The 27,454-nt window shown below is 36.0% G+C and overlaps 2 protein-coding genes across 7 annotated transcripts in view; both read right to left on the bottom strand.

Moving 5' to 3' along the window:
• Positions 1-2,666: 2,666 nt before the first annotated feature.
• Positions 2,667-27,454, bottom strand: part of LOC123524283 (FGGY carbohydrate kinase domain-containing protein-like) — a 69,181-nt gene continuing 44,393 nt past the window's right edge. For 5 of the 6 annotated variants that reach the window (XM_053539025.1, XM_053539022.1, XM_053539020.1 and 2 more), the window contains 5 exons: positions 20,210-20,284; positions 16,748-16,868; positions 13,963-14,057; positions 6,796-6,857; positions 2,667-6,417 (listed from right to left, as the gene is read on the bottom strand). In XM_053539025.1, coding sequence (XP_053395000.1) covers positions 6,339-6,417; positions 6,796-6,857; positions 13,963-14,057; positions 16,748-16,868; positions 20,210-20,284 — 432 coding nt within the window. In that variant the 3' untranslated portion in view covers positions 2,667-6,338. The remainder of the gene's footprint in view (positions 6,418-6,795; positions 6,858-13,962; positions 14,058-16,747; positions 16,869-20,209; positions 20,285-27,454) is intronic. The other variant, XM_053539021.1, reaches the window with a different exon arrangement.
• Positions 22,164-24,264, bottom strand: LOC128555732 (uncharacterized). The gene is made up of 2 exons (XM_053539026.1): positions 24,111-24,264; positions 22,164-23,926 (listed from the first exon to the last, which is right to left on the bottom strand). The coding sequence occupies exon 2, from the start codon at positions 23,910-23,912 to the stop codon at positions 22,473-22,475; it is 1,440 nt and encodes a 479-aa protein (XP_053395001.1). The 5' UTR covers positions 23,913-23,926; positions 24,111-24,264; the 3' UTR covers positions 22,164-22,472.

The raw sequence follows: 27,454 nt of genomic DNA on the forward strand, positions 1-27,454 counted from the left end.
TTTTGACCCAAGATGACCCAATATCGAACTCGTCCAAGATTTTATTGAGGGTAACATTCTGACCAAGTTTCATTAAGATTGGGCCAAAATTGTGACCTCTAGAGTGTTAACAAGCTTTTCCTTTGATTTGACCTGGTGACCTAATTTTTGACCCCAGATGATCCAATATCGAACTCGTCCAAGATTTTATTAAGGGTAACATTCTGACCAAGATTCATTAAGTTTGGGCCAAAATTGTGACCTCTAGAGTGTTAACAGTCAAATTGTTGACGACTGACGACGACGGACAACGGACACAGGGCGATCACTAAAGCTCACCTTTGAGCACTTCGTGCTCAGGTGAGCTAAAAACTCAAATTAGAAAAAACTTTCAGAAGTATTTCTAGTTTTAGCTCTAGTGGCCTCTAAAAGAAGCCAAGAGCACCCATTTGAACAAACTTCTGAGAGGACCATAATATTATGTTACATACCAAATCTGATGCAGTTTTATTCAGCAGTTCATTATAAGAAGATGTTGACAAGGTATTTCTATTTTTAGCTCTAGAGGCCCCTAAAAGATGCCAAGTGCCCCCATCAGAACAAATTTGGGAGAGGACTATATAATGATGCAACAGACCAAGTTTAATGAAGATCCATTGAGCGGTGCATGGTAAAAAAGTTATTTAAAGATATTTCTACTTTTAGCTCTAGCGGCCCCTAAAAGAAGCCAAGAGCACCCATTTGAACAAACTTGGTAGAGGACCTTATATTGATGATATTGATGCTACAGACCATGACAAGTTTGATGAAAATCCATCAAGCGCTTCATGAGAAGAAGTCGTACTGATTTTTTTTTCCTAATTTAAGCCCTTGCAGCCCCTAAATGGCCAAGTGCCCCCATTCGAACAAACTTGAGAAAGGACCTTATAATGATGATTAGTCAGAGTTTGATGAAAATCAATCAAACAGTTCATGAGAAGAAGTCGTTTGAGGGTATTTCTATTTTTAGCTCTTGCGGCCCCTAAAGGGACCAAGTGCTCCCATCAGAGCATATTTATGAGAGGACTATATAATGTTGCAACAGACTAAGTTTAATGATGACCCATTGAGCGGTGCATGGTAAACAGTTGTTTAAAGGTATTTCTACTTTTAGCTCTAGCGGCCCTTAAAAAAAGCCAGGAACACCAAATTGAACAAACTTCTTGGGAGAGAAGTCGTTTTGTTTTCTATCTTTAGCCCTTGCAGCCCCTAAAAAGGGGCCAAGTGCAAACTTGAGAATGGACCTAACAATGATGCTACAGTCAAAGTTGATGAAAATCCATCAAACAGTTCATGAGAAGAAGTCGTTGACAAGGTATTTCTATTTTTAGCTCTAGCGGCCCCTAAAAGGGACCAAGTTTCCCCATTTGGACAAACTTTGGAGAGGACCATATAATGATGCTACAGACCAAGTTTAATGAAGATCCATCAAGCGTTTCATTGTAAGTTGTTTAAAGATATTTCTACTTTCAGCTTTCGCGGCCCCTAAAAGAGTTCAAGTGCCCCCATTTGAACAGACTTCAAAGAAAGCCATATAAGGATGCTATAGACCAAGTTTGATGAAGATCCATCCAGCAGTTCATGAAAAGAAGTTGTTTAAATGGTATTTCTATTTGTAGCTCTAGTGGCTCCTAAAAGCGGCAGGGTGCTCCAATTTGAACAAACTTGGGAGAGGTTCATATAAAGATGCCAGAGATCAATTTTACTGAAGATCAATCAAGCGGTTCATGATAAGAAGTCGTTTAAATGTTTTTTTATTTTTAGCTCTAGCGTCCCTGAAAAGAGGCAAAGTGACCCCATTTGAACAAAATTATGAGAGAACCATATAACTATGCTACAGACCAAGTTTGATGAAGATCCTTAACGCGGTTCATGAGAAGAAGTCTTTGAAATCATGTTTCTATTTTTAGCTCTAGCAGCCCCTAAATTGGGTCAACTGCCCCCATTTGAACAAACTTGATAGAGGACCTCACCAGAATGCCACAGACAAAATTTGGTGTTATTCTGACCTGTAGTTTCAGAAAAGATGACGTTTAAGGAGAGATGTGGGCGACGAACAATGGACGCCGGACGCCGAACTATCCATCCCATACTAACAGCTCACCCAGAACCTTTCGGTTCGAGTGAGAGAAAAAACTCTAAGGTGGGGATGCGTAAGGTTGCCGACGTAGGGAGAGTAGGATAGCTCTCTATATACTTTGTATAACCGAGCTAAAAAGTATTCTCAAAAGGCAACCTTGACCTTGGAGTAAGGGTCTAGGTCATGTCTATGACAAATCAACTCGTCAGAGGGAACATTTTGTGTAAAGTAATTTTAAAATTCCTCGAAAATAGCAGGGTTATTGACCGGACAAGAAACAGACCCTGTTATCCTTTCACTTCAGTGTGACCGTGACCTTGGAGATGGGATGTGTATCTTGCGCATGACACAGCATCTCATTATGGGGAACATATATGCCAAGTAACTTTAAAATCCCTTGATGATTGACATTAAGATATGAATAGGACACGAAAAAGACCATGTTAACCTTTGACCTCTAAGTGTGACCTTGACCTTGGAGCCAGGGGGTAAACCTCCTTGTTTCCGAAACATGCAAGGAAGCAAGGATGACGAAGGCATTACTACGATGGACTAACGCAGCTATAAGGAGAATATATAGAGGATATTTATTTGTTTAAGTGTACAATCCAAATATATTTCACCGAGTGAACACTAATGTTTCGATCTTACAATAAAACAAACAGTTGTTCTATTTATTTTATGTATTTTTAATGGTTTTAACAAAATTGTATCAAGTTTGTCCGCGCAATGACACATGCACTGCACTATAGCGCCACAATGTAGTGACGACAGGATATCGTTGTAGAAAAACTGTATATAGTTTTATAATGTTTCCTGATTTCTTTTACATTTCATTAAGATAGAATGTATATATTTATGATCCTGTTAGTATTTCTATAAACCCATATCTTACTGAAGTATATTTTGCAGGGAGTTTTCTATCATTTATAATTCATATTCTTTCGCATTCAAGTGTAGTTCCGTACCATGCAGTGAAAACTGAAAATGATATTAAGGAAAAGATGGCAAGAGTTTTTAGTGATTTTATACTATGTGATTTTATACAGATTTTATCTATACTGTGGACCAGTTCTCTCCTGGGGGATTGATCCTTTATATAAAACAATTTAAGGAAAAAATAAAGGAAAACGGCATCCGATCATAAGGTTATTGGTGACTACGGTAGTGAGGAAGTGTCGAGGTACGCACAGAAGAAAGCACGTTTGAAAATATTTTGACTAGATAAGAGCCTCCAAAAATAACGAGACCATTGTTGTAACTGTCCAACCATATCAGCCCCTGTATCTATTTTTAGAATGACCCTAATAAAACAGCCAGGTTTATAGGTAAATGATTCGGACAAACATTGAGAGAGATGTATGTTATACATTTTTGTTTTGTTTAAGTAATGTAAATACATTTCAAGCATGTTCCAGAATTGGGTATTTACCTGTTTTAATATGCATAATATAACATGTGAGTGAAGTATTGCCATGAAATACAAAGTCTGCTACAGACTGACTGGAAGGCACCTTATTTTCTCTAATGCAGTATAACATAATGAACGGATATCTATAAAGGATGTATAAACAATACTGTACATTATATACAATATGTTATAACAAAATACTTATATATAAAAACCTACAGTTGTTTTCATATGTAATTTTTTGGCTGATTATAAAAAAGTTAGCATATAAGTTATTTATAGTAACAACAAATAGAAATTAATCCTAAAAAAAATTTCTATATAATATAAGTCCAAGAAACTCTTTACCAGGTAGAGAAAGGTCAAATTACACGTAAAAAATTGGATATAACATGCAAGTTGTACCACTGAAAAGTGGTCTTGATTTTTCCATACGGCCAGTAATAAAAAAGTTACAATACAAGCTATTTATAGTAAAAACAAAGGGATGTAATTCTAAAACCAAAGTTGACTCATGGTGGTGAACATTTGTGCCAAGTTACATCAAAATCTCTTCATGTATGAAGAAGAAATGCTCTGGACAAAGTCATTCTTGAATTTGACCTTTGACCTCGAAGTGTAACCTTGACCTTAGACCTAGGGACCTGGTTCTTGTGCATGACAATCCGTTTCAAGGTGGTAAACATTTGTTCCAAGTTACATCACAATCCCTCCATGCATGAAGAAGAAGTGCTACGGACAAAGTCATTCTTGTATTTGACCCTTGGCCTTTAAGTGTGACCTTGACCTTAAACCTACGGCCCTTGTTCTTGCACATGATAATCTGTCCCATGGTGGTGAACATTTGTGTCAAGTAATATTAAAATCCCTTTAAGGGTTGTTTAACTGATAATTAATTCCGTTTTGCATGACAAAGTTATAGAGCGGACAGGAAAAAAATCCTATTGACCTTTGGTCTCCAAGTGTGCCCTTGACCTTTAAGTTAGAGTTCTGGGTGTTGCGCATAACACGTCCCATCATGGGAAGCATCTATGCCATAATATTGTTATCCCTTGATGGACGAGTTCTGGACCTGACAGGAAAAAGACCCTATTGACCTCTGACCTCCAACTGTGACCTTGACCTTTGAGTTAGGGGTCCACGTTTTACACATGACATGTCATCTCATGATGAACATTTGTGCCAAGTAATATTAAAATCTCTTCAAGGATGGTAGAGTTATGGACCAGCCAGGAAAAAAGCCTTGATCTTTGACTCCCAATTGTGACCTTGACCTTTGGGCCAGGGATCCGAGACTTGTGCATGACACGTCATCTAATCATGGGGAACATTTGTACCAAGTGATATTAAAATCTCTTAATGAATGACAATGGACCAGACAAAAAACAGACCCTGTGCATGCCATGTTAACATTTGACTGCCAAGTGTGACCTTGACCTTTGAGTTTGGGGTCTGAAAGTTGTGCAAGATACATCATCTAATTATGAGCTACAATTGTGCTAAGTAATATATTTAAATCCCTTCATGAATGGCAGAGTTATGGACCAGACAGGAAAAAAGCCCTGTTGACCTTTGACCTCCTATTGTGACCTTGACCTCTGAGCTAGGGGTCTGGATTTTGCACATGACACGTCGCCTCATCATGGGAAACATTTGTGCTAAGTAATATTAAAATCCCTTCATGGGTGACAGAGTTATTGACCAGACACAAAATTGCAGACGGACAGACGGATGGAATGACGGAAAAGCACATTCCTATAGTCCCTGAAACTGGTTTTCAACCAGTAGGGGACTATTAAAGTGAAAACCATACACCCTTGGGACCAGAAGAAAAGTGTTTTTTTTGGTTTCTGGTACTAGGAAGTACGAAATGATTTAGACAAGTACAATGGCATACCATTAACCATTCTTTTTGTGATCTTGAAAGAGTTCAGACTCACAAATTATTTTAATTTTGTCCTGTACAGACAGTTCAGTTTTACGACATTTTGACGGCGACTAATTAATTCTAATCATGAAAATAATGGATTTTTTTAAAAAGTTAACTCAATTCTTACCTGCACCCAGCTTTTAAGGTTGCCACAGTTTGTGAAACTATTTCACAAATTACAAAATCAAATCATTATCCAGAAATAAATTTTCACGCCAGCTAATTCTTTTCTTAAATAAATGCACGCCTTTAATTATACTGCAGAATTAAAAGTCCATGAAGATGTTCGATGCAAACATCCAATTTTAATCCGCTAAACATTTAATGAAAGATCATCGTCTAATTATCACAATCTTCGTCACCGATAATTTGTAAACAAGGGAATCATACAAGAATATTTCCTAAAGGCCCAGCTTTGCATTTAATCAAATATCTGCTTGTTTGTGCAATGTGGTTTTGGGAAGTAAAATCATATTGGAATAAGTCAAGTGTTTCGAAAATATCATCCGGTGTGCAGAATTTGGAAGTTCCGGTATTTAGAAGTAAGGTCTATATAGAAAAGAGGAGAAAAATTGGGACCGAGAAAGTAGTCTGTTTTTCAGAAGTTTCCAGTTTTTTGGAAGGTCCGGTATTGAATAGTTGCACTGTAATCAGTAGCAGTAGACAAAGCAAGAAGCAAAATTGATACCCTTTACAAAGAGTGCCCTTTTACACATCATTCTAATGGACAAATAGAAAAACCAATCCCTGTTAAGTAAAGAAAAAAAAAACCCACCCCCTTCATACTGATACTGGCCCCTATAATGTTCCTGAACTTGATTAAATATGTAATCTGTATAAAATCAAAATGACTAGGGATACATTGTTATAAAATATGACATAATTATGAGGTTGACATTTTATCCATTCATTATTTCTTTGTACTTTCTCTGATCTCTATACATCTGTAAAAAGACTTGGTACTTCTTCATATGGAACCTGCAACCAAAAAATAAAACTTTCAGCAAAAAAAACCCAACAAAAAGTGACTTACATAATTATCAAATACTTCAAAATAATTTTATTCAATACAATTAATGTGAAAACAAAATCTACTTCTGCACAAATCATACCCTAATGTTACCTCCTTTTCATACTTAGAATACATAGTATCTATAAAATATTCTAATAAAATAATAGGTCTTGGCAATCCGTTATTTATGCATATAATCATATTGGTTAAATGTAAGTTTTGTAAAATTAAGATTAGATAGAAACAGATTTTCTATCATCAAAAGTTTGTCAGTGTTTAGTGAATGAATTACAGGAATATTTCTTGAATTTATTTGGAACTGTTTTGATTTGTTCAAAACTTACTGTGCATCTTGTTTGGCTGGCAGTGTTACCTCCCCTTTTCCACACATATTCTCCATGCAAGTCTGCAAAATCAGACAGTTTGCTTAACCTTTAGCCTGCTGGCGGCAAGTGACTCTGCCTTTGCGACCAGTGCAGACCAAGATCATCTGTGCAGGCTGATCATGGTCTGCACTGTTCGTTATTCAGTCATTAATTTTTCAGTAAACACCCCTTTGAACAATAACTGCCCATAACTGCCCAAAGCCTATAGCAATTAGAGAAACTGTTAGCGAACAGCATGGATCCTGACCAGACTGCGCGGATGTGCAGGCTGGTCTGGATCCATGCTGGTCGCAAAGCCACTACGTTGGTTTTCCCATGGCACAGCTCCATTATCATCAATATACTCAATTATCATTATTTTGGAAAGCAGTTATAAATTTATCAAATTTCCTTTATAACTAAATGCAGATATCATAAATTTACCTTATTTCCTTTACTACAGAATGCAGTTACCATACTTTAATCAAATTTCCTTTTTTATTAGATATGGATATCATTAATCTACCAAACTGCCTTAACGATGGAATGCAGATATCATACGTATCTCAATTTCCTTTATTACAGAAAGCAGATATTATAAATGTATCAAACTTTCACTGCATTATAGGATCATCATAAGGATGAAACCGATGGTCAGTTTTTGTTATCAGTAAAAAAAAAAAATTAATTACGAAGTCAGCAATTATTATCCACCTTTACCATGATGCTTCTCTTTGGGTGGGAGATATTTTATCATTTTTTCAGGTATGTGGATCTTTAATAGTCTATTTATCATGAGGAATCAGCTAATTTTATTGCAAAAGCAGTGGATCTTTAACCCTTAGCCTGCTGCAGGCGAATTTAACAGCCTTTGCAAACAGCTTGGAACCAGATCAGACGCCGATTAAATCGGCGTCTGATCAGGTTCCAAGCTGTTTGCTACTCTGACAATATTTCTTCCAATTTTGGAGCAAACTGAATGAACTTTACAATTTTAGCAGACGACATTTCCAGCAGACGACAATTTATCTAGCATGCTAAAGGTTAATGTAAGGGTTAGCCCTGAAGTGCATGCTAGATTCCTCCAAGGTGCCCCTTAGTCAGCATGTCGGTGCATGCCCTGGCTTTTCTCTATTTCTAACTATGGCAAAAAAAGGAACAGCGAAATTTTCACTGTAACCATAAAATCCATTTGTTTTTCACATATACTTTTAATGTTTATATCAACAAGGCAAAAAGGCATCACACTCCAACACAAAATGAAACTCGTCTTCAATGGTTAGTTTATCACACAGCTCACACAGTCTATTATGCCTCTCAATATTCCTATGCCTTCCATATTCAATGTTCAAACAGTGCGAAGACATTCTTATCTTTGACAGTATTTGTCTATTTTTAAAATTATTAATTTTCATGAGATACAGCGCAAGCTCAAATTCATTTTCAAGCTCTCTAAACAGTGTCAAACTAGGACTGCTGTCCATCTTTATTCTACATTCAGTGATGAAATTGTCAACACATCTTGTTTTAAGTACATGCAGAAATACACCGACGTTAACAGATGCAGGAAATAACCATACATATGCAAAACCTAACTCATGTAACAACATTTTAACATTATGCAACCAGTTCTTTTTACCATTTTCACAGTCAGTTAACAATGACTTATACACATTTTTTATAATACAATTCTCACTCATTACTATCTTCAACCAATATTTCACCATACGAATCTTCCAGTTTACACATAATGGAAACCTGCCTGTTTCAACATATACAGCCGCATTACATGTTGACATTTTCACATTTAACATTCTCTTAAGAAACTTTCTATGTAGTCTTTCAAGTTTATCTCCATTAGTAAAACCCCATATCTCACATGAGTAACACAATATGGATGAAACATAGGAATCAAATAGATTCAGTCTAATATTAACAGGTATTTCCATACCTCTAGTTAACATCTGTAGAGAGTTCATAGCTTTCAAAGCCTTGCCAGCCAAAGTTTCAATACCGTGCTTGAATGAGCCATTACTTGAAACAACAAAGCCTAGATAATTGAACTGATCAACAATGTCAATATCTTCTCCTGCATACTTCCAATTTTTATTTACAGTTAATCGTCCTCTCTTTTTAAAAACAACAATTTTGGTTTTATTGATATTCACCATCAGCTTCCGAAGTCTACAATAATCATACAATAAATCCAGATGAGATTGTAAACCTTCAGGTGTATCACTTAACAATATACAATCATCGGCAAAGAAAATAAGGTATATATATATTTGGTCTAGATGAAGTCCAGAAAGTATATTACTTTGCAAATGCATTTCAAGATCATTTATGAAACAAGAGGACCATGATGGTCCTGAATCGCTCACCTCTTCCCACATGGCCCAGTTTTGAGTAAGACGTTGTTTTTTTCTATTATTTGACATAGTGACCTAGTTTTTGAGCTCATGTGACCCAGTTTTGAAATTGACCTAGATATTATCAAGATAAAAATTCTGACCAATTTTCATGAAGATCCATTGAAAAATATGGTCTCTAGAGAGGTCACAAGGTTTTTCTATTATTTGACCTATTGACCTAGTTTTCGAAGGTACGTGACCCTGTTTTGAACTTTACCTAGATATCATCAAGGTGAACATTCTCACTAATTTTCATGAAGATCTCATGAAAAATATGGCCTCTAGAGAGGTCACAAGGTTTTTCTATTTTTATACCTACTGGCCTAGTTTTTGACCGCACGTGACCCAGTTTCGAATCTGACCTAGATATCATCAAGGTGAACATTCTGATCAATTTTCATGAAGATCCATTGAAAAATATGGCCTCTAGAGAGGTCAAAAGATTTTTCTAATTTTAGACCTACTGACCTAGTTTTTGACCGCAGTTGACCCAGTTTCAAACTTGACCTAGATATCATCAAGATGAACATTCAGACCACCTTTCATACAGATCCCATGAAAAGTATGGCCTCTAGAGAGGTCACAAGGTTTTTTTTATTATTTGACCTACTGACCTAGTTTTTTAAGGCACGTGACCCAGTTTCAAACTTGACCTAGATATCATCAAGGTGAACATTCTGACCAATTTTCATGAAGATCCATTCAAGGGTATGGCCTCTAGAGAGGTCACAAGGTTTTTCTATTTCAAGACCTACTGACCTAGTTTTTGATCGCAGTTGACCCAGTTTCAAACTTGACCTATATATCATCAAGATAAACATTCAGACCAACTTTCATACAGATCCCATGAAAAATATGGCCTCTAGAGAGGTCACAACGTTTTTGCATTATTTGACCTACTGACCTACTTTTTGATGGCACGTGACCCACTTTCGAACTTGACCTAGATATCATCAAGATGAACATTCTGAACAATTTTTATGGAGATCCATTCACAAGTATGGCCTCTAGAAAGGTCACAAGGTTTTTCTATTTTTAGACCTACTGACCTAGTTTTTGACCGCACGTGACCCTGTTTCAAACTTGACCTAGATATCATCAAGATGAACATTCAGACCAATTTTCAGACAGATCCCGTGAAAAATATGGCCTTTAGAGAGGTCACAAGGTTTTTCTATTATTTGACCTACTGACCTAGTTTTTGAAGGCACGTGACCCACTTTCGAACTTGATCTAGATATCATCAAGATGAACATTCAGACCAACTTTCATACAGATCCCATGAAAAATATGGCCTCTAGAGAGGTCACAAGGTTTTTCTATTATTTGACCTACTGACCTAGTTTTTGAAGGCACGTGACCCACTTTCGAACCTGACCTAGATATCATCAAGGTGAACATTCTGACCAATTTTCATGAAGATCTCATGAAATATATGGCCTCTAGAGAGGTCACAAGGTTTTTCTATTTTTAGACCTACTGACCTAGTTTTTGACCGCACGTGACCCAGTTTCGAACTTGACCTAGATATCATCAAGATGAACATTCAGACCAACTTTCATATAGATCCCATAAAAAATATGGCCTTTAGAGAGGTCACAAGGTTTTTCTATTATTTGACCTACTGACCTAGTTTTTGAAGGCACATGACCCAGTTTCGAACTTGACCTAGATATCATCAAGGTGAACGTTCTGACCAATTTTCATGAAGATCTTGTGAAATATATGGCCTCTAGAGAGGTCACAAGGTTTTTCTATTTTTAGATCTACTGACCTAGTTTTTGAAGGCACGTGACCCAGTTTCGAACCTGACCTAGATATCATCAAGGTGAACATTCTGACCAATTTTCATGAAGATCTTATGAAATATATGGCCTCTAGAGAGGTCACAAGGTTTTTCTATTTTTAGACCTACTGACCTAGTTTTTGATGGCACGTGACCCAGTTTCGAACTTGACCTAGATATCATCAAGATGAACATTCTGACCAACTTTCATAAAGATCCCACAAAAAACGTGACCTCTAGAGTGGTCACAAGCAAAAGTTTACGGACGCACGGACGCACGCACGCACTCACGGACGACGGACACCGCGCGATCACAAAAGCTCACCTTGTCACTTTGTGACAGGTGAGCTAAAAAGAGAACAAGATCGGCGAAGTTATTTCCCCTTGGAAAAGACCCATATCACATGAGAAAAAAATCAGACAATGAATTCATATGCTTTACACATGACTGTACATCTTCATACATTGATCTCAATAATTTTAACATTTTGCCATCAACACCTTCTCTAATGAGCTTATACCATAGACCATTTCTATAAATAGTATCATATGCCTTTTGGTAGTCAACAAAAGCTGCATATAAACGCTTGTTTTTACTATTGTACGGATTAATAAGAGACTGTAAAATGAACATAGCATCTGTCGTACTGTGCCCAGACCTAAACCCAAACTGTGCATCAGTTAAACGCTCGTTCTCTATAGCCCAATTCTTAAGCCTTTCATTTAGTACACTTGTGAAGAGTTTACGTACCACAGCAACTCGTTAATGTAATACCCCGATAATTATTTGTATTAGTTGCCGGTGGCTTTTTTAATAATGGTACAATTACACCTTGTGTCCATTGCTTTGGAAATTTTCCACTTTCAAGAATACTATTGAACAATATTTCTAGAGAATCACTTAATATGTCTATTGTTTCAATAAAATATTCATTTATAATAAAATCTATGCCATTACTTTTATTTCGTTTTAACTTTCCGTTGAGAAAAACTGGTTTCTTGCGATATGAGGATTTTTCAAAGTACTTATTCGCACGAGATACAACAAACTCTGTACAGAACTGGGTTTTTTCCTCCGTTGAATAATTCTCATTATTCATGAATTCATCTAAGACATTTCTGTCAGACATTAATTCATGCCTGAACTGCTCCTTGAACGTGTCGTTCCATTTGTAATACACCTTCGGGCGTTGATTCGTATCGTTGTCACAGTTAAACACCTTTAATCCAAATGTAACAGGGGCGTGACTGGAATACTCCGTATAATTATGCACTTTAAAATCCACAATATGTTTAAAGTTCGAATAACGGGTAATTACGAGATCAATCAAACTTTCACGTTTGCACGTGAACCGACCGTTATCGTCACTTGACCTTGATCTACCGTTGACCAGACAGATATTTGTAGCTATACATAGGTCAAGGATAAAATCTCCAAACCGATTGTTCCCATAATCCATTGAACGTCGCTGACAGGGCACATCATTCAAATTTTGATTTAGATCAAGGTCTGTGAGAGATTTGTGTTCAATATAATCACTTTTCTGTCCGATTCTGCAATTTGTATCACCAGTTATAAGTACGCGTCCAACCTGTGAGAAGTGCGTAATATCTTGCTCCAACTGCTGGAATATATCGAAATTATACATATCGTGAACGGGGGAATTTTCAGGTGCAATATAAACTGATGCAACATACCAATCCTCGTCCATATGGAAAAAGTCTTTATGAAGTTTAATCCATAGAAGACAGTCAATTTCATTTTTTATTAAAGTCACTCCTTTTTGTATCGACTCTTTCACAAAAACAATTAGACCACCACTTGCTCGCTTCGCTCGTCTATTTGGAAATTTTCTATATGAATGAAATGTAACATAACCTTCAAGTTCAATGCTTGATTTTGCCGTTGTCCATGTTTCAGATAAACATATTATATCATAATTTGAAATAAAGCTCGAAAAGTTCTCTGACGATTTTTTATTAGCAGTCAAACCTTCTACACCTAGAAAGTACTTTCAAAACACTCTCGTGTCTCTCCTACGCACTACCGACTAATCCCTCGGGCACCTCTTTGATCTCATCAACTATTACCAGTCTGTCATATTTCAAATATGCCGTTTTGCCCGCTTTTCTTGCTTTTTTAAGTTCCGGAACGAGAACTTTGCGTCTCTCCTGGATGTCTTTCGGAAACTGCTGACTAACACCGATTTCCTTTCCTTTCAAATTTCCACAAGACTTCCTGACTTCCTTAACATCAGTATTGATTTTTATGTATAATTAAAATATCTAGTCAGCATATATATATAATTTTCTTGCTCTTTTTTTCTTTCTACTGTCATAAAATAATTGACTTTCTTAAACTATAGGAAGCAGCTGCCCTCAGACAACATTGCTGGATTATCTCCCTTATTACAGACTTCTGTATTTATATCATCTCTAAAGGAATAAGGTCAGTAATTCGGTTGAAAATGTGCTTCCATTTAGTAGTCGAAAGAAGTCCATAGTAAATAGATCCCAATTTTCCCATTTTTTTTGCATAAACTTGTGTAGAACAAGTGCTTTAATAACACTTTTTCATTGCTAGAATACATTTTGCATGAAATGAGATGGTTTTCATGTTCATACACCCCACATGGCAAGTTTTGCAGATTGAAACCTGAAATAGGTGTTTACTGCACGGACAAGAGCAAATCAGTGCCATTTTTAGGGTAGCAGACCACAAGTGACTGACATATCACTAGGAACTATTAAACCCCCTATTTGCTTTTCATTTTTTCATTAATTTATGATAGAACTTTCATGAAAAATAGGTGTAAGGAAAAAGTGATGTTCTATAAAGATAGGTAAAGATGACCTGAAGTTACTGTTTTTTTTATATGAAACAAAGAAGGATTTGAATTACTGACCTTCAACCTATAACTTTAAAACCATAAAATATTACATGATTACCTGTATTGTAGGGTGCAGGCCCGCTGCTGTTGCCCCTAAAATGGCTGCTCCTAATAAAACAGACTCTTTTTCATCTGGAACAACAACTGGTAGACCTGTAGTGCAATGATATTTGTTTGTTTCAGTGTAACATCGAAATATCTTTCATAGAGAAAACATCAGCTACACAATTTAAAATTTGGTTACAAGTGAAAGATAGTATGTTCTTAAATGTTTCTTCTTATTTTAAGTCTTTTAAAAACTTTTTTACAGTTTTACCTCCCCACCAACAGCTTATCATGACCTCACAATAACATCATATGTCTTGGGCAATGTCACACACAAAATTATTATGTGTCATAATAATAACGTCATAGGTCTTGGGCAATGTCACACACAAAATCATGACCTCACAATAATGTCATACATCTTGGGAAATATCACACAAAATCAGTATGTCACAATAGTAACGTCATACATCTTGGGCAATGTCACACACAAAATCAGTATGTCACAATAATAACATCATATGTCTTGGGCAATCTCACACACAAAATTAGTAGGTCACAATAATGTCATACGTCTTTGGGAATGTCATACACAAAACCATGACCTCACAGTAATAACGTCATACGTCTTGGGGAATGTCGCACACAAAATCATGACCTCAAAATAAAAATGTCATACACCTTGGGCAATGTCACACACAAAATCATGAATCATTACATGATTGTACATTATCTTTTATCTATAACCTTACATGATTGTACATTATCCTTGATATATGACTTTACATGATTGTACATTATCTCTTATCTATGACCTTACACGACTGTACATTATTTCTGAACTATGTCTTCATATGTCCATTATCTCTGAACTTTGAACTTTCGTGTACATTATCTCTAAACTATGACCTTATACGATTGTACATTACCTATGAACTATAATCTAATATGATTGCACATGTCTGAACTTTGACCTTACATATAAATTATCTCTGAAATATGACCTTACATGAATGTACGTTGTTTCCGAACAATGTCTTTGTCTGTGCAGTAAGTCTGGACTTTGTCTATGCATCTATAGTATCTATGGGGCAAATTCTTATCCATACAGTACCTCTGAACATTGTACTAAATATAATATTATGCAGCGTGTCTGGGCTGAGAACCGCTTTGTTTGGTATATCTGGATTTTTTCCTTGCCATTATAGTACATAATCTTAACCATGTACTTATTCATGCAGTATGTCTGAACTCTCTTCTAAATCTTTATGGTGTATCTGGGCTATGTACGTATCTATATGGCATGTCTGGACTTTGTTCTTGCCTTTACAGTTTATCTGGACTTTTTCCTTGCATGTACAGTATATCTAGACTTAAGTCTTGTCTGTTTTGTATGTCTTAACTATGACCTTGTCGGTACAGTATGTCTGGACTTTGTCATTGCATGAATAGTATGTCTGGAACATGCACATCTCCATAAGTTTGTATGAAATTTGTATTGAATCTATGCAGCGTTTCAGATCTGTGTACTTATTTGTATGGTATGTTTGTCCTTTGTCCTTGCCTGTACAGTACATCTGGACATTGTCTCTGCCTGTAAAGTATCACTGGAATTTGTCCTTGCCTGTATAGTTTCTCTGGACTTTATCCTTGTTTACTCAGTATGTCTGAACTTTGTCATTGCCTCCACAGTGCATCTGGACTTTGTTCTTCCATGTACAGTACATCTGAACTTTGATCTTGCCTGTACAGTACATCTGGACTATGCTCTTGCCTGTACATGTCTGGACTTTGGTCTAGTCTGTACAGTATATCCACTTTGTCCTTCCTGGTACAGTATGTCTGGACTTTGTCCTTGCCTATACAGAACATCTGGACTTTGTTCTTGCCTGTATTGTAAGTCTGGACTTTATCCTTGCATGTATAGTATATCTGGACTTTGTCTTTGCCTGTACAGTACATCTGGACTTTGTTATTTCCTGTATTTATGTCTGGACTTTGTCCTTACCTGTACAGTACATCTTGACTTTGTCCTTGCCTGTATAGTATCTCTGGACTTTGTTCTTACCTGTTTTGTATGTCTGCATTATGGTCTTGCCTGTATATGGCTGGATTTGCTCCTTTCTGTACAGTACATCCACTCTGACCTTGCCTGAACAGTATATCTGAACTTTGGTCTTGTCTGTATAATGCCTAGACTTTGGTCTTACCTGTATAATATGTCTTGACTGTGCACTCACCTGTTGCATCAGCATGTGTCTGTATACAGAGCTTGTTTTTCCTCAACCCTCCACACCCAAACAGTATGTCTGCACTTACCTGTTGCATCAGCATGTGTTTGGTACATAGAGCTTGTTTTTCCTCAACCCTCCAAACACAAACAGTATGTCTGCTCTTACCTGTTGCATCAGCATGTGTTTGGTACATAGAGCTTGTTTTTCCTCAACCCTCCACACACAAACAGTATGTCTGCACTTACCTGCTGCATCAGCATGTGTTTGGTACATAGAGCTTGTTTTTCCTCAACCCTCCACACACATACAGTATGTCTGCACTTACCTGTTGCATCAGCATGTGTTTGGTACATAGAGCTTGTTTTTCCTCAACCCTCCACACACATACAGTATGTCTGCACTTACCTGTTGCATCAACATGTGTTTGTATATAGAGCTTGTTTTTCCTCAACCCTCCACACGCATACAGTATGTCTGCACTTACCTGTTGCATCAGCATGTGTTTGGTATATAGAGCTTGTTTTTCCTCAACCCTTCACCCACATACAGTATGTCTGCACTTACCTGTTGCATCAGCATGTGTCTGTATATACAGCTTGTTTTTCCTCAACCCTCCACACACATACAGGATGTCTGGACTGTGTCCACATTTCCTCATCTCACTGAGTATATGATGTGTACTGTACTGGAAAAAAAACCCAATTTTTTCTCAATATAATGCACCAGAATTTTACATCTAACACAAAATTGATCTAGCATTTAAAGAGAATAATCTTATTCCTAAGTCCAAACCTTGGTTTCAAAACCTCACTTGAGGTATACAATTCTTCTTGTGAAAAAGTCATCTGCCTGGCTAAAGGAAGGTCAGTGGTTCTAACCTGGTGCCCGCCCATGCCTGAAGCAATGCCCAAAGGGGCACCTGGAGCATCTGTTCAGTGAAGGTTTATGTAGTATGTTGGATGCCAACAAATCAATGAAGTAAATGATTATAAATTTATTTGAGAAAAAAAAATGTTAAAAAGTTTCCCCTTTTTTTTGGCTCTTAAGGAGGTAGGTTACCTTCATATTTGTATGTGCCCATGCCCAACCGGAAACTAACGTGACAATTTACGACAGCGTTTACAACAAACCAAATGTGTTTGTATATCCATTCGTCAGAAAAGAAAACATGTACCTGTCTCCGATCTGATGCTTAATGGTTTAATTATGCAGAAATAATTAATAAATTGCCGCAGAAACGCTTCAAAACATTGTTGCTTTAAAATGACGTCATGACGTTACGTGTCAGTTACCGCGTAAAATTAATAGCTTTTATTTTTAAAGCATGTAATTCTGTGCATTTTCTTTATTTGAACTATTTTTAAACAGCCATTATTTACTGAAATATTTTTTATGTATCTTTCGCTCTGAATAATAATCAATATTTTGCTTCTTGTATATAGTTAAATTGAAATGTTATGCGGAATGTAAGAAAATGGATGATGGTAACCAATGTTATTGCGAATATAGCTGGGTGAAAGGTTACTTAATACGGCCATTTTAAAATAAAAATTGGGCAGTTTGATTTGTAATACCCATTTTTCAGTTTCCGTTGATAGTTTGTTACTTATATATTAAAACTAAGCTCTAAAAGGTTCAAATTTCACTAGAAAATTGTGGTTTATTGAATTGAATTGATGTTACCATGGAAACGAAGCCTGTGACCTATATATCTAAATGTAAAATTCAAAAGCGTTAACACTGGTCTATTTAAGGAACACAGCTTCGGCATTTTATTTTCATTTCATAAATATACATAATAATAATAGCAGCATGCAAAACGATTTTTCCATAAAAAATGTCAGACGAGGAGTACTGCTGTAAGTATTTTAAGCTGTGAAATTTGTTTAAGTAAATGCAAATAACACGAAAATATTACTTACGTTAGAATTAAAATGTTTTAAAGCTACATTAACAAGAAAGATTATCTTATTTAATATTTTTTTACAAGAAATTATGATAAAAAGCAAGATATAAGCTATTTTAAACATCTCTGTTGCCATGGTTACTTTAAACTTTAAGAAAAATAGGGTACCATGTAAAGTGTTTGGTATTTTGCTAATAATATTACCCAAATATTCCATGTTGGTCATTGACAAAAAAGCACTAAAGCCGTCGAAAAACCCGTTTTCATACATAGTTGTTTAAAAATGAGAGAAAATGCGTTACCATGGAGACACGAGCCCCGCGACATATATATTTTAAGCTTATATTAGAAAGCTAACGCACATACTAGTAAAATTATTAATTATGCAGACTTCTACGGATAACAATTAAACCAAAATGCACTGAAAACTGTTAAATATACGTATTTTCCTTCTTCTTTCTATATAAAATACCTTTAATAATAGAGGGTCATGTTCTTCAAACCTGTATAAAAATTGTACTTGAAGGGCCAGAGATAAAAGAAATTGAAATTGTAGCAGTCAAAACATTAAATTACACGAAATACAAAAAATTGCTGCGGTTAAACTAATTTGAATTTACCCTGGTAACAAGGTAACCTACCTCCTTAAGTAATTCCTTTTTGTTTAGATCTAGATAAATGGGACACAAAATTTTAGGTCCGTATATACATATTTTAGACTACCAGTACGACAAAAACCATAACTCTGGATTTGCCGAGTGAAATCAAAAACAAAAGTCCAGGTGCAAAAACTGCACATACAATGTCAAATACTTATTTAGATACATATAACACAAACTTTTAGATATTATATGCAAATATTTTGACTAATTCAAAAGCTGTAACTCTAGTCTGGCTGAGTGAAAACCCAGGTGCACAACTTCACATGCTAATTGGTTCAAGGTAGAATACTTTTTGAGATTCTTGCTACAAATAGGTTTAGGTCCTTTATATGTATTTTTGACTTAGTCAATGGCCATAACTCTGGTCTTGATGGGAGAAATCCAAATTAAATTTGGATGGAGAGACAGATCCATACAGACAAAGGCAAACAAAACTTTTTGTGGGTGTTGGCAAGATAATTAAACTATGTAAAGCATGAAAGCAATGTGTAAATGCTTTGGTAACATTTTTGTTTAATTTTAGAGATATTATTTCAGCTGAAATGGTGGTACCTGAAAATTGCTGTTTGGCAGTAAAAACCCCAAGGTCATTTCAAATGTGCCTTGATCTGCAATATTCTATCTGGCCTGAGTGGATTGGTCAAGCCAGAAAATTCATAGGTAAACAAATGACTGAGTATTGCAGTGGCAATACGTAAGTCCCCTACTGGTTTAAAATTTTGATAGTGTTTGTCCCTTGTGGTTGTTGGCAACAGCGCTGGACTAAAAATGCTTCAAGGCATTTAGGAGCTAAGAAACAATAATTTTCACTTAAATTTTAATAGTGACCTTGACCTACAAGCATAGATCATGTACGCGACACATTGTCTCATCATGGGAATCACTGGTGTGCAGTACTAAGATATTCCATCAATGCACATAAAAATTACGGAGCGAAAACAATTTTACTTGACCTTGAACTTTGGCTGACAACCATGGGTCATGTGCCCAACACATAGTCTAATCATGGGCAACATTTCTATGTAGTAATAAATAAATCCTTCAACGAGATTAAAAGTGATGGGGCAAAAACAAATTTTTATTTGACCTTAGTGACCTTGACCTTTAACCACCAAGCACAGATCATGTGTTGTCTCATCATGGGGAATGTTTGTGTGCATCACTAAGATAACCCATCAATGCATACAAAAGTTATTGAGCAGAAACAATTTTACTTGACCTTCAATAGTGACCCTGATCTTTGACCTACAAGCATAAGTCATGTACGTGCATAATCTACATATTGCCTTCTTTTCACATACCTATGAACCTAGCTTGAATACTTTTTGAGTAATTGCAGGATCCAGATTTGCTGACAGACAGGCAGAAGGTTGGACGGACGGGTGTTCCATGGTAAAGGACTAATAATAATGAAATGGATATCTTATTTCCATAAATGTAAACAGAGATCAAGCTTACAGCAAGTGCTTGTACTGTAGAAAGATACAGGATAGCAAGACCGGCAGCATCTGATCGTAACGTCAATCCACTGATCTGAAAGAGAAAAGGAAAAGCTAATATAATACTTTCATTACTAATGACTCCTATATCTAAATCACCAGTCCTCAATTTGTGCTATCAAAAAGTCTGTACTTCAACACTAAATTTTCTTGAGCTACAGTAAAAGCTGAAATTTTTTTTTACATAACCTTATTTCAGATGTTGTGTACATTTGGACCTCGCTATTGACTGGAAAGCCATTCAACAGCTGTATATTATATACTGTTGAGAAACTAATGAAAAATTAGACATGTGTCCATAGGACACTGCATGGTGCCCCCACATCCTGACACTGTTCATGGTTTCACGACTCTAGGTGAAATATTTTTAAGATATATGCAACATACTTTTAAGTACTTTGTGTATATTTTTAATTAAGTCAGGTTCCAGATCTGGTCTGGCTGGGTGAAGTCCCATGCACATTTTTATACGCTATATAAAAATCCTCTAATGCTTTAAGACTCTAGATCAAATACTTTTTGCGATGTACGGGACACAAACTTTGATGCCTTTAATGCATATTTAGGGCCATAACTCTGGTCTCAAAATAAAAATCAGGTGCACAAACCCACATGCTGAATAATATTCCTACATGGTTAATGTATACCTTAGTAAGTTCTTCAGTCAGACAGAAATCACCCTGATCATCTGCGCATTTTTTTGAAAATGAACTTTCTATTCTTAGTATTTGCGAATTTTTTTGGCTAATACTTGTTAAAAAATATTCAGCAGATGAGCAAATTTTTTTTGAGTTCAGATTGATAACCTCCAATTTTTATCCTCCCCGACAGAATGGAGGTGGGGGCATATAGTTGCCACCTTGTCCTTCCATCCGTCTATCCCAGCAAATGAGAGAACATTTGCTGGGTATTGAGGATAATTGATAACAGTAAATTCTATGCATTTCATACCGCTTATTGTGTCCCATTTTTGAATACCTTCCTTTTTTTAAAAATCTTGTCTGGGGCATAACTTGAGTACTATGTAAGTTATTGACTTCAGATACTTTATATATTCATAGAAGTCAGTGAGAGAACGTTCAGTGACAAGGAACCATAACTCTAGGTAGTCCCAGTTTTTAATTATCTCCCTTTTTTGAAAAACCTTGTCCATGGCATAACTCAAAATACTATGTAAGGTATAGACTTGATACTTTATATATTCATTGAGATCAATGAGAGGGAGTGCAGAACTAAGTACACAATTCTTGCTGACCACATTTCTCCTTACACACTTGAAACATTTTGTGCACAGATGACGGTAGATTAAAACAAATGTTAAAACCTAATAAAATTACACTATCTGAAACAGAATAAGGTATTAGAGCTTTGCCTCTTTTATGCTGTATATTTATTAAGAAATATAGAAATTAACTATTTCAATGAAGCCAAATTGATACAAAGTTAGAGAAATTGTCAAAGTCTAATGTATTAACCCTTATCATGCTAAACACGATTGATTCTGCCTTTGCGACCAGTACAGATCCCTGCACATCTGTGTAGTCTGTTCATGACCTGTACTGTTCCCCATTCACTCAGTATCTTTTTGGTTAGCATCCCTTTTAACAGTTAATGGTACTGTCCAAATTGGAAGATGGACAAGTGCATTAGCATGGTAAGGGTTAAGTAAGGATGGAATGAGTTGGACAGACAGTAGATTAGCATCTAAAGCTATGAATTTGCTATGACTTTATCTCTTCCTTTTTTTTAACTAAAATTCTGTTGTTTTTCTTTTGTCTGAAAGCAGTTTCATGGCCCAAGAAGTTAAGTTTCGATGAGAACTTTCTCCATACTGAGGTAGGTAATACTGTGGAAGGTAATACTATTTCATTTGGTAATATCAATAATCTTGTACAATATACAACAAAATCATGTATGAAAAACATTACTTTTATTTAATAACAATATCTTTATATACAATGTTTGTATCATACAACATGTAACATTATCTGACAAAATATATTCAAATAGGTGATGAAACAAACTATTTACATAATGAAAAACATGCTTAGCCTACTACTTTGACTGACACACTTTATATCAGGCATAATGCTAATCTGACTGCATGCCAATAAAGTATTGTAATAACAAATAAATATGTACACATATAACATATATTGCACCTATATAATTACGCAAAACATATAAACAAACTTTGTCATTCACTTTTAAATGTCAGTAAATTACATATCCATTTCTGATGAGATTTCAATTTCCCCCTTAGAAACAATTCTATGTCCATCTCTAACAGAGTTCAATCCCTTCCACGCATAATCATATCTTTTCAAAGCCTGTCTCACTTTATCCTTAGATTTGTCACCTTTCAGTAACATTCTGCGTACAAATACGCTACACGATTTCTCTACCAAATTGTCAATTTGCTTTCGAATGTCCTTTCTTCCTAGGAGTTTATTCTCCCAGTTTGAACAGGCAGTAAATCCACGACACATTTTACTATAAGTTACATATTTTCTGGCATGTGTGTTTGTCTGGACTCCAACCTCATATACAGCAGGAACCTTGGTTTTCCCGCCAAAAATCTGTTTAGCTCTAAATCCATGACCACATCCTGTTCTCTGACAGCTTACATCACTAGCAATTTGTGTTGCAGTGTCCGTTACCACTTTCTGTGTTGGTGAAATGATAAGCTGCCATTTTGACCAGGGCATTTCTCTCAACAGGAAGTTGTTTTCTGATACATTTTCTCTCCGAAGTTTTGGCAAATATTTTTCCAAATACTTCTTGTGAACTGGTACTGGCCTTGTCTTCTTAATGCTTGCTGCAGATTTTCTGACACTCTTCAGGGCTGGTTTTGCTTCCTTTGCAATTTTAACTGCCTTTGGAGGTTTCATGATTTTCCCTCCTTTCCCGAGCTTTTTCCCAGGACTTTTGCTGCTAACTGACGACATATCGGAGGACGATCCTGCTGGACCTTTATCTCTCAGATCGCCAAACAATTTATGCAAGTCTTTGTTTATGCCTGTAGAACGTGCTCTCACTTCTTTCTCATAGTTTTGGAACAGATCATCCCCTTTCTCCCTGTAGCAGACGGTCATCAGAAAGTCAAAGATATTTTTAAAGTCACTCAGTTTCAGATGCTGACCATCAGTGCGGCGTGCAATTTCTGAGTAAAATTTGTCAGAGTTGTGTGAATGGCACTGCACGGAATAAATCCGAACGCCAATTTTACCCAATTCATCAGCTTCCATCCTCCAGTCTAACTTCAATTTGTTGTCAGGATAGTTCGGCTCATGGGGATTGCAGTCTCCGATCATAACAAGTGCCCTCTGAGAACCTGGCGTCCATGACAGTTTGGTACGCACCTCATGCAGCACAAGTTCGTAACACTCATCTGCATCGCCACCTCCAGTTGAACTGACATTTTGTGCAAAGTCCACAAGTTTTGCAACATCATCTGTGAAGTCCACAAACTTTGTGATGTAATTGTGTCTATCGCAATAGTCTCCATGTGCAAACACAGCCATTTTGATGCCAGGGATGTCAGCCTGTAGACGCTGAGCCATGTCTGCAATCCGCCCACGTACCTCATTCAAACATGAACTCATACTGCCTGTGGTATCAAAGGAGAAAACAATCTCCATTGGACCATTTGGTAATGCCATTTTATCACAAATTTCTGAAAAATCAAAAAAAGATACATTTCTAAAAATTAAATAACAAACTATCAAAAAGTTTTGCATCAGTATTGTCTAACAGAAGAGTTATATTCAAGCTAATGAAAATGACAAACTATTTTAACTAACAATAAAAGACATTTAAATTAATTGATTTCTGATTACAAAATAACTCAAGATATTTACCTTTCAAGTGGGACAAAGGTAGAAAACTCTAGTAGTTATTTTCTGCAGTTTCTGTAAGAGTTGTCTCAATGTTTGCTCTTTGGCAAGTTGTATGAAATAACCGATAGGACAGGTATATATACTGTACAACTCTCTCACTGGGCATGTCAGTATAGATTTGTTCAGACATGTCTGAAACATGTTTATCAGTCCACTGAGCATGCTCACAACCTAGCTAAATATAGATATTACATCTAAAAATAGCAAAGTTGTCTACATGTAAACTGTTTTGTATTACTATTGTACCAGATAATTTTAAGGTCACATGCATTAGAAACTTAATCTTTCTAGGGACATCCACAGTTAAATCTCTCAAAAGGCATTTCAATTTGTTTGACTTTTAAAGGCAATACGTTATACCAAGATTTTAAACCAGTTGGAATTTATAAGATATTTCAAAGATCTAAAAAGATCATAGAACTTTAATACAAGGTATATAGATCACTTAACTAACACACCATAAATCTTCCTGTTACCGACTAGAACATTTTTTTTCCCTCTAGTTACGCCTACTATGACTTTCTTCATAAATATAATTTTGTTCGATGTACGGTATCTCCTAAAAATAAACTCCCTGCAACCACTTCAGCTGAGTGACAATATAAACATTAATGGCATACTTTTTATAATGCTGTATAGACAAAAATTCAAACTTAACCTGATAATTTTTTTTATAGAAAAATTACACTTACTGAGGTCAATTTTGATGCTAATAATTAGAGGAAAATGAATGAAAATATTGCATTCATGAGAACCTTTCTAATACTTGTATGCAATATTATGGGTGAGTCAAAATTATTTATAGTGAAAACTCAATAAACTGACTTTGTTGACAAACAATAACTGCCAATATCATAATAATAAATTGTCAAATGAGTGAAAGTGATCTTACCTTTATATACAAAACTTTTAAAACAAGAGCTGTCCATAAGACAGCATGCTCAACTTTTCTCAGAACTTGACTCTGACTTAGAGCTTTGCCAGTGTAAAACTTTATAAAACTTAACCACAGAAATCTAAGTTAAAAAGGGGCATAGATCTGTCAAAATTCAAACAGAGTTATGGGGATTGTTTCTCTTGGTGTAGACTTTGATAGTAAATAACTATTATAACGTTCAAGTCAATTGCTTAGATAGTAATGTAGACATTTGACTTTATCAAAAACTTTAACAAACAGTGAAGGCAGTGCCGATGCTAGGGCAAGTGCAGTAGCTCTAGATCTACTTTTTCTTCGAAAAGTCGAGCTAAAAACTAATTAATTTTTATTATAAAGTTGCAACCACAATTACAGGAGTATAACATAATTGGCTAAAATCAATTTTTAATGCTTCATCTATACCTTGCAAAAAAGGACAGTCAATATTAACAAAAACAATGTGTTTTTCAAACAAGGAAAATCCGAATCAAAATGTTCCAACATAAATATGAACTTTTCAGACAAATAAGTTGATCTTCAAAGGAAAAGGGTGCTCCTGCTCCCTGTCACTATATGCTCATATGTTAATATGATACTTGTTGACAATGCAAGACTATGCAAATCTGCATATTAATTACACTGGGTTTGGGATGTGACGTAGGGTTGGGGTATGCGACAAGAAACACAAAATAAAAGAAACTTCATGATCCTACAAATTCCCATGACACTAAGTTAAATACATTTTGACATTATGTGTCACACAAATATTAGGCCCTTTATCCATATTTTTGACCAAGTCAAGGGCCATAAAATCACAAAAAAAAAACAAATGCACATATTCACATGTGGAATATACACCTATATGGTTTCATGACTCTTGTTCAAATACTTTTTGAGATACAGTCTAACCTGTACTAACGGTCACCTCCGATCAGCGGTCACCTCCGTTCAGCGGTCATTTTATGACGCCCCCGGCGGATTTTCCTCTATTTTATCACTTTATTCAGTGGCCACCTGCCATCCGCGGCCAGCGGCCACCGAAATTGCCTCCCGACCGCCGTATTTGACCCTTTCAGCGGCCATTTTTCTTCCAAAATCAATTATTTTTAGGCAATAATCGCCGAAGATACACGATTTTTGAGAAGCACGTGATTGCTAAGATTCGCTTGACTTCACCACAAGAACGACAAAATGACATGAGCTTCTCAATTAAAACTGATAACCAAAGGTGTAATCCCCTTTTTGTTATGATCAAATGGCCAGTAATTATCGGCAATTAGCGTGTCACCTCGTGTCAATTTTGTTGTTCACAGTTTGACCTCGTTTAAAGATAATACTCGATAACTAACAAGTAGCATAATATTTGTGATTTTTTATACTTCTGTCATCAAAATACTATTAAATTTATACGAAATTAATTGTGTTTGAAAAAAATATAAACCACTCCATCTTTTACCGAACGTAACGGCAATCGTAGATTTTAGCGTAGACAATAAGCGCGGAGAGTAGCTTCCCTTACCAAAATGGCGAAAATTGTAAACAAACTTGTTTTGAAGTTGGAAAATTGTCTGTAACAATTTTTGTAGTAAAAAAATCACGCCGGAATTTTAGATTGCTAAGAAGACCATTCGTATTGCGAAGGCAAATGCACGTCATTGTATCCTGGTAAAATAATAATGGGAAACCCCCCAAAAATGGGCCTAAAGGCTATACTGGCCAGAAGTCTGAAAAATACATATATTGGATGCACCTCCGATCAGCGGTCACCTGGCTTTAGCGGCCAAATTGTCTGCTTCCCTTGGCTGGCTGCTAAAGACAGGTTAGACTGTATATGCAACACAAACTTTCAGGCACTTAATGCATGTATTTGACTAATTTGGGACTATTTACTTTGGTCTGGCTGAGTGAAATCCCAAACAATACTCCATGTGCACAATTTCACATGCTGAATATATTCCAATATGGTTTCATTACTCTAGGTTATGTACTTTTTAAGATATATTTTACAAACTTTTAGGCCCTTTATGCCTTTTTTGGACTGGCTGAGTGAAATCCCAAACAAAATATTACATAACATGCACAACTTCACTTGCTACATAACAATCTCCTTAATATGTTTCATGACTCTAGGTCAAACATTTTCCGTGATACATACCTTTAAGAATACTTTTGACAAAGCCAAGGGCCAACTGAAGTACAATGGAGAGAGAGAGAGAATGTTGTCTACAAATTTTCAGGAAGAACATGGATAGCCATGGTCACAACACTGATCAATTTGCCACATCTGCATTTATACACATCATGATATGTGACAAATGCAATCTGTTGAAATCGGGAAATTTTTTTTTTCATTATGACTGTGTGTAACAGACCCAGGCTATGTTATCAG

The sequence above is a fragment of the Mercenaria mercenaria genome, chromosome 3 (assembly GCF_021730395.1).
Source record: "Mercenaria mercenaria strain notata chromosome 3, MADL_Memer_1, whole genome shotgun sequence".
Taxonomy (NCBI): Eukaryota; Metazoa; Mollusca; class Bivalvia; order Venerida; family Veneridae; genus Mercenaria; species Mercenaria mercenaria.

Excerpts from the sequence above, each read along its gene's own strand:
- LOC128555732 (XM_053539026.1), bottom strand. The coding sequence starts at position 23,912 with ATGGCATTACCAAATGGTCCAATGGAGATTGTTTTCTCCTTTGATACC.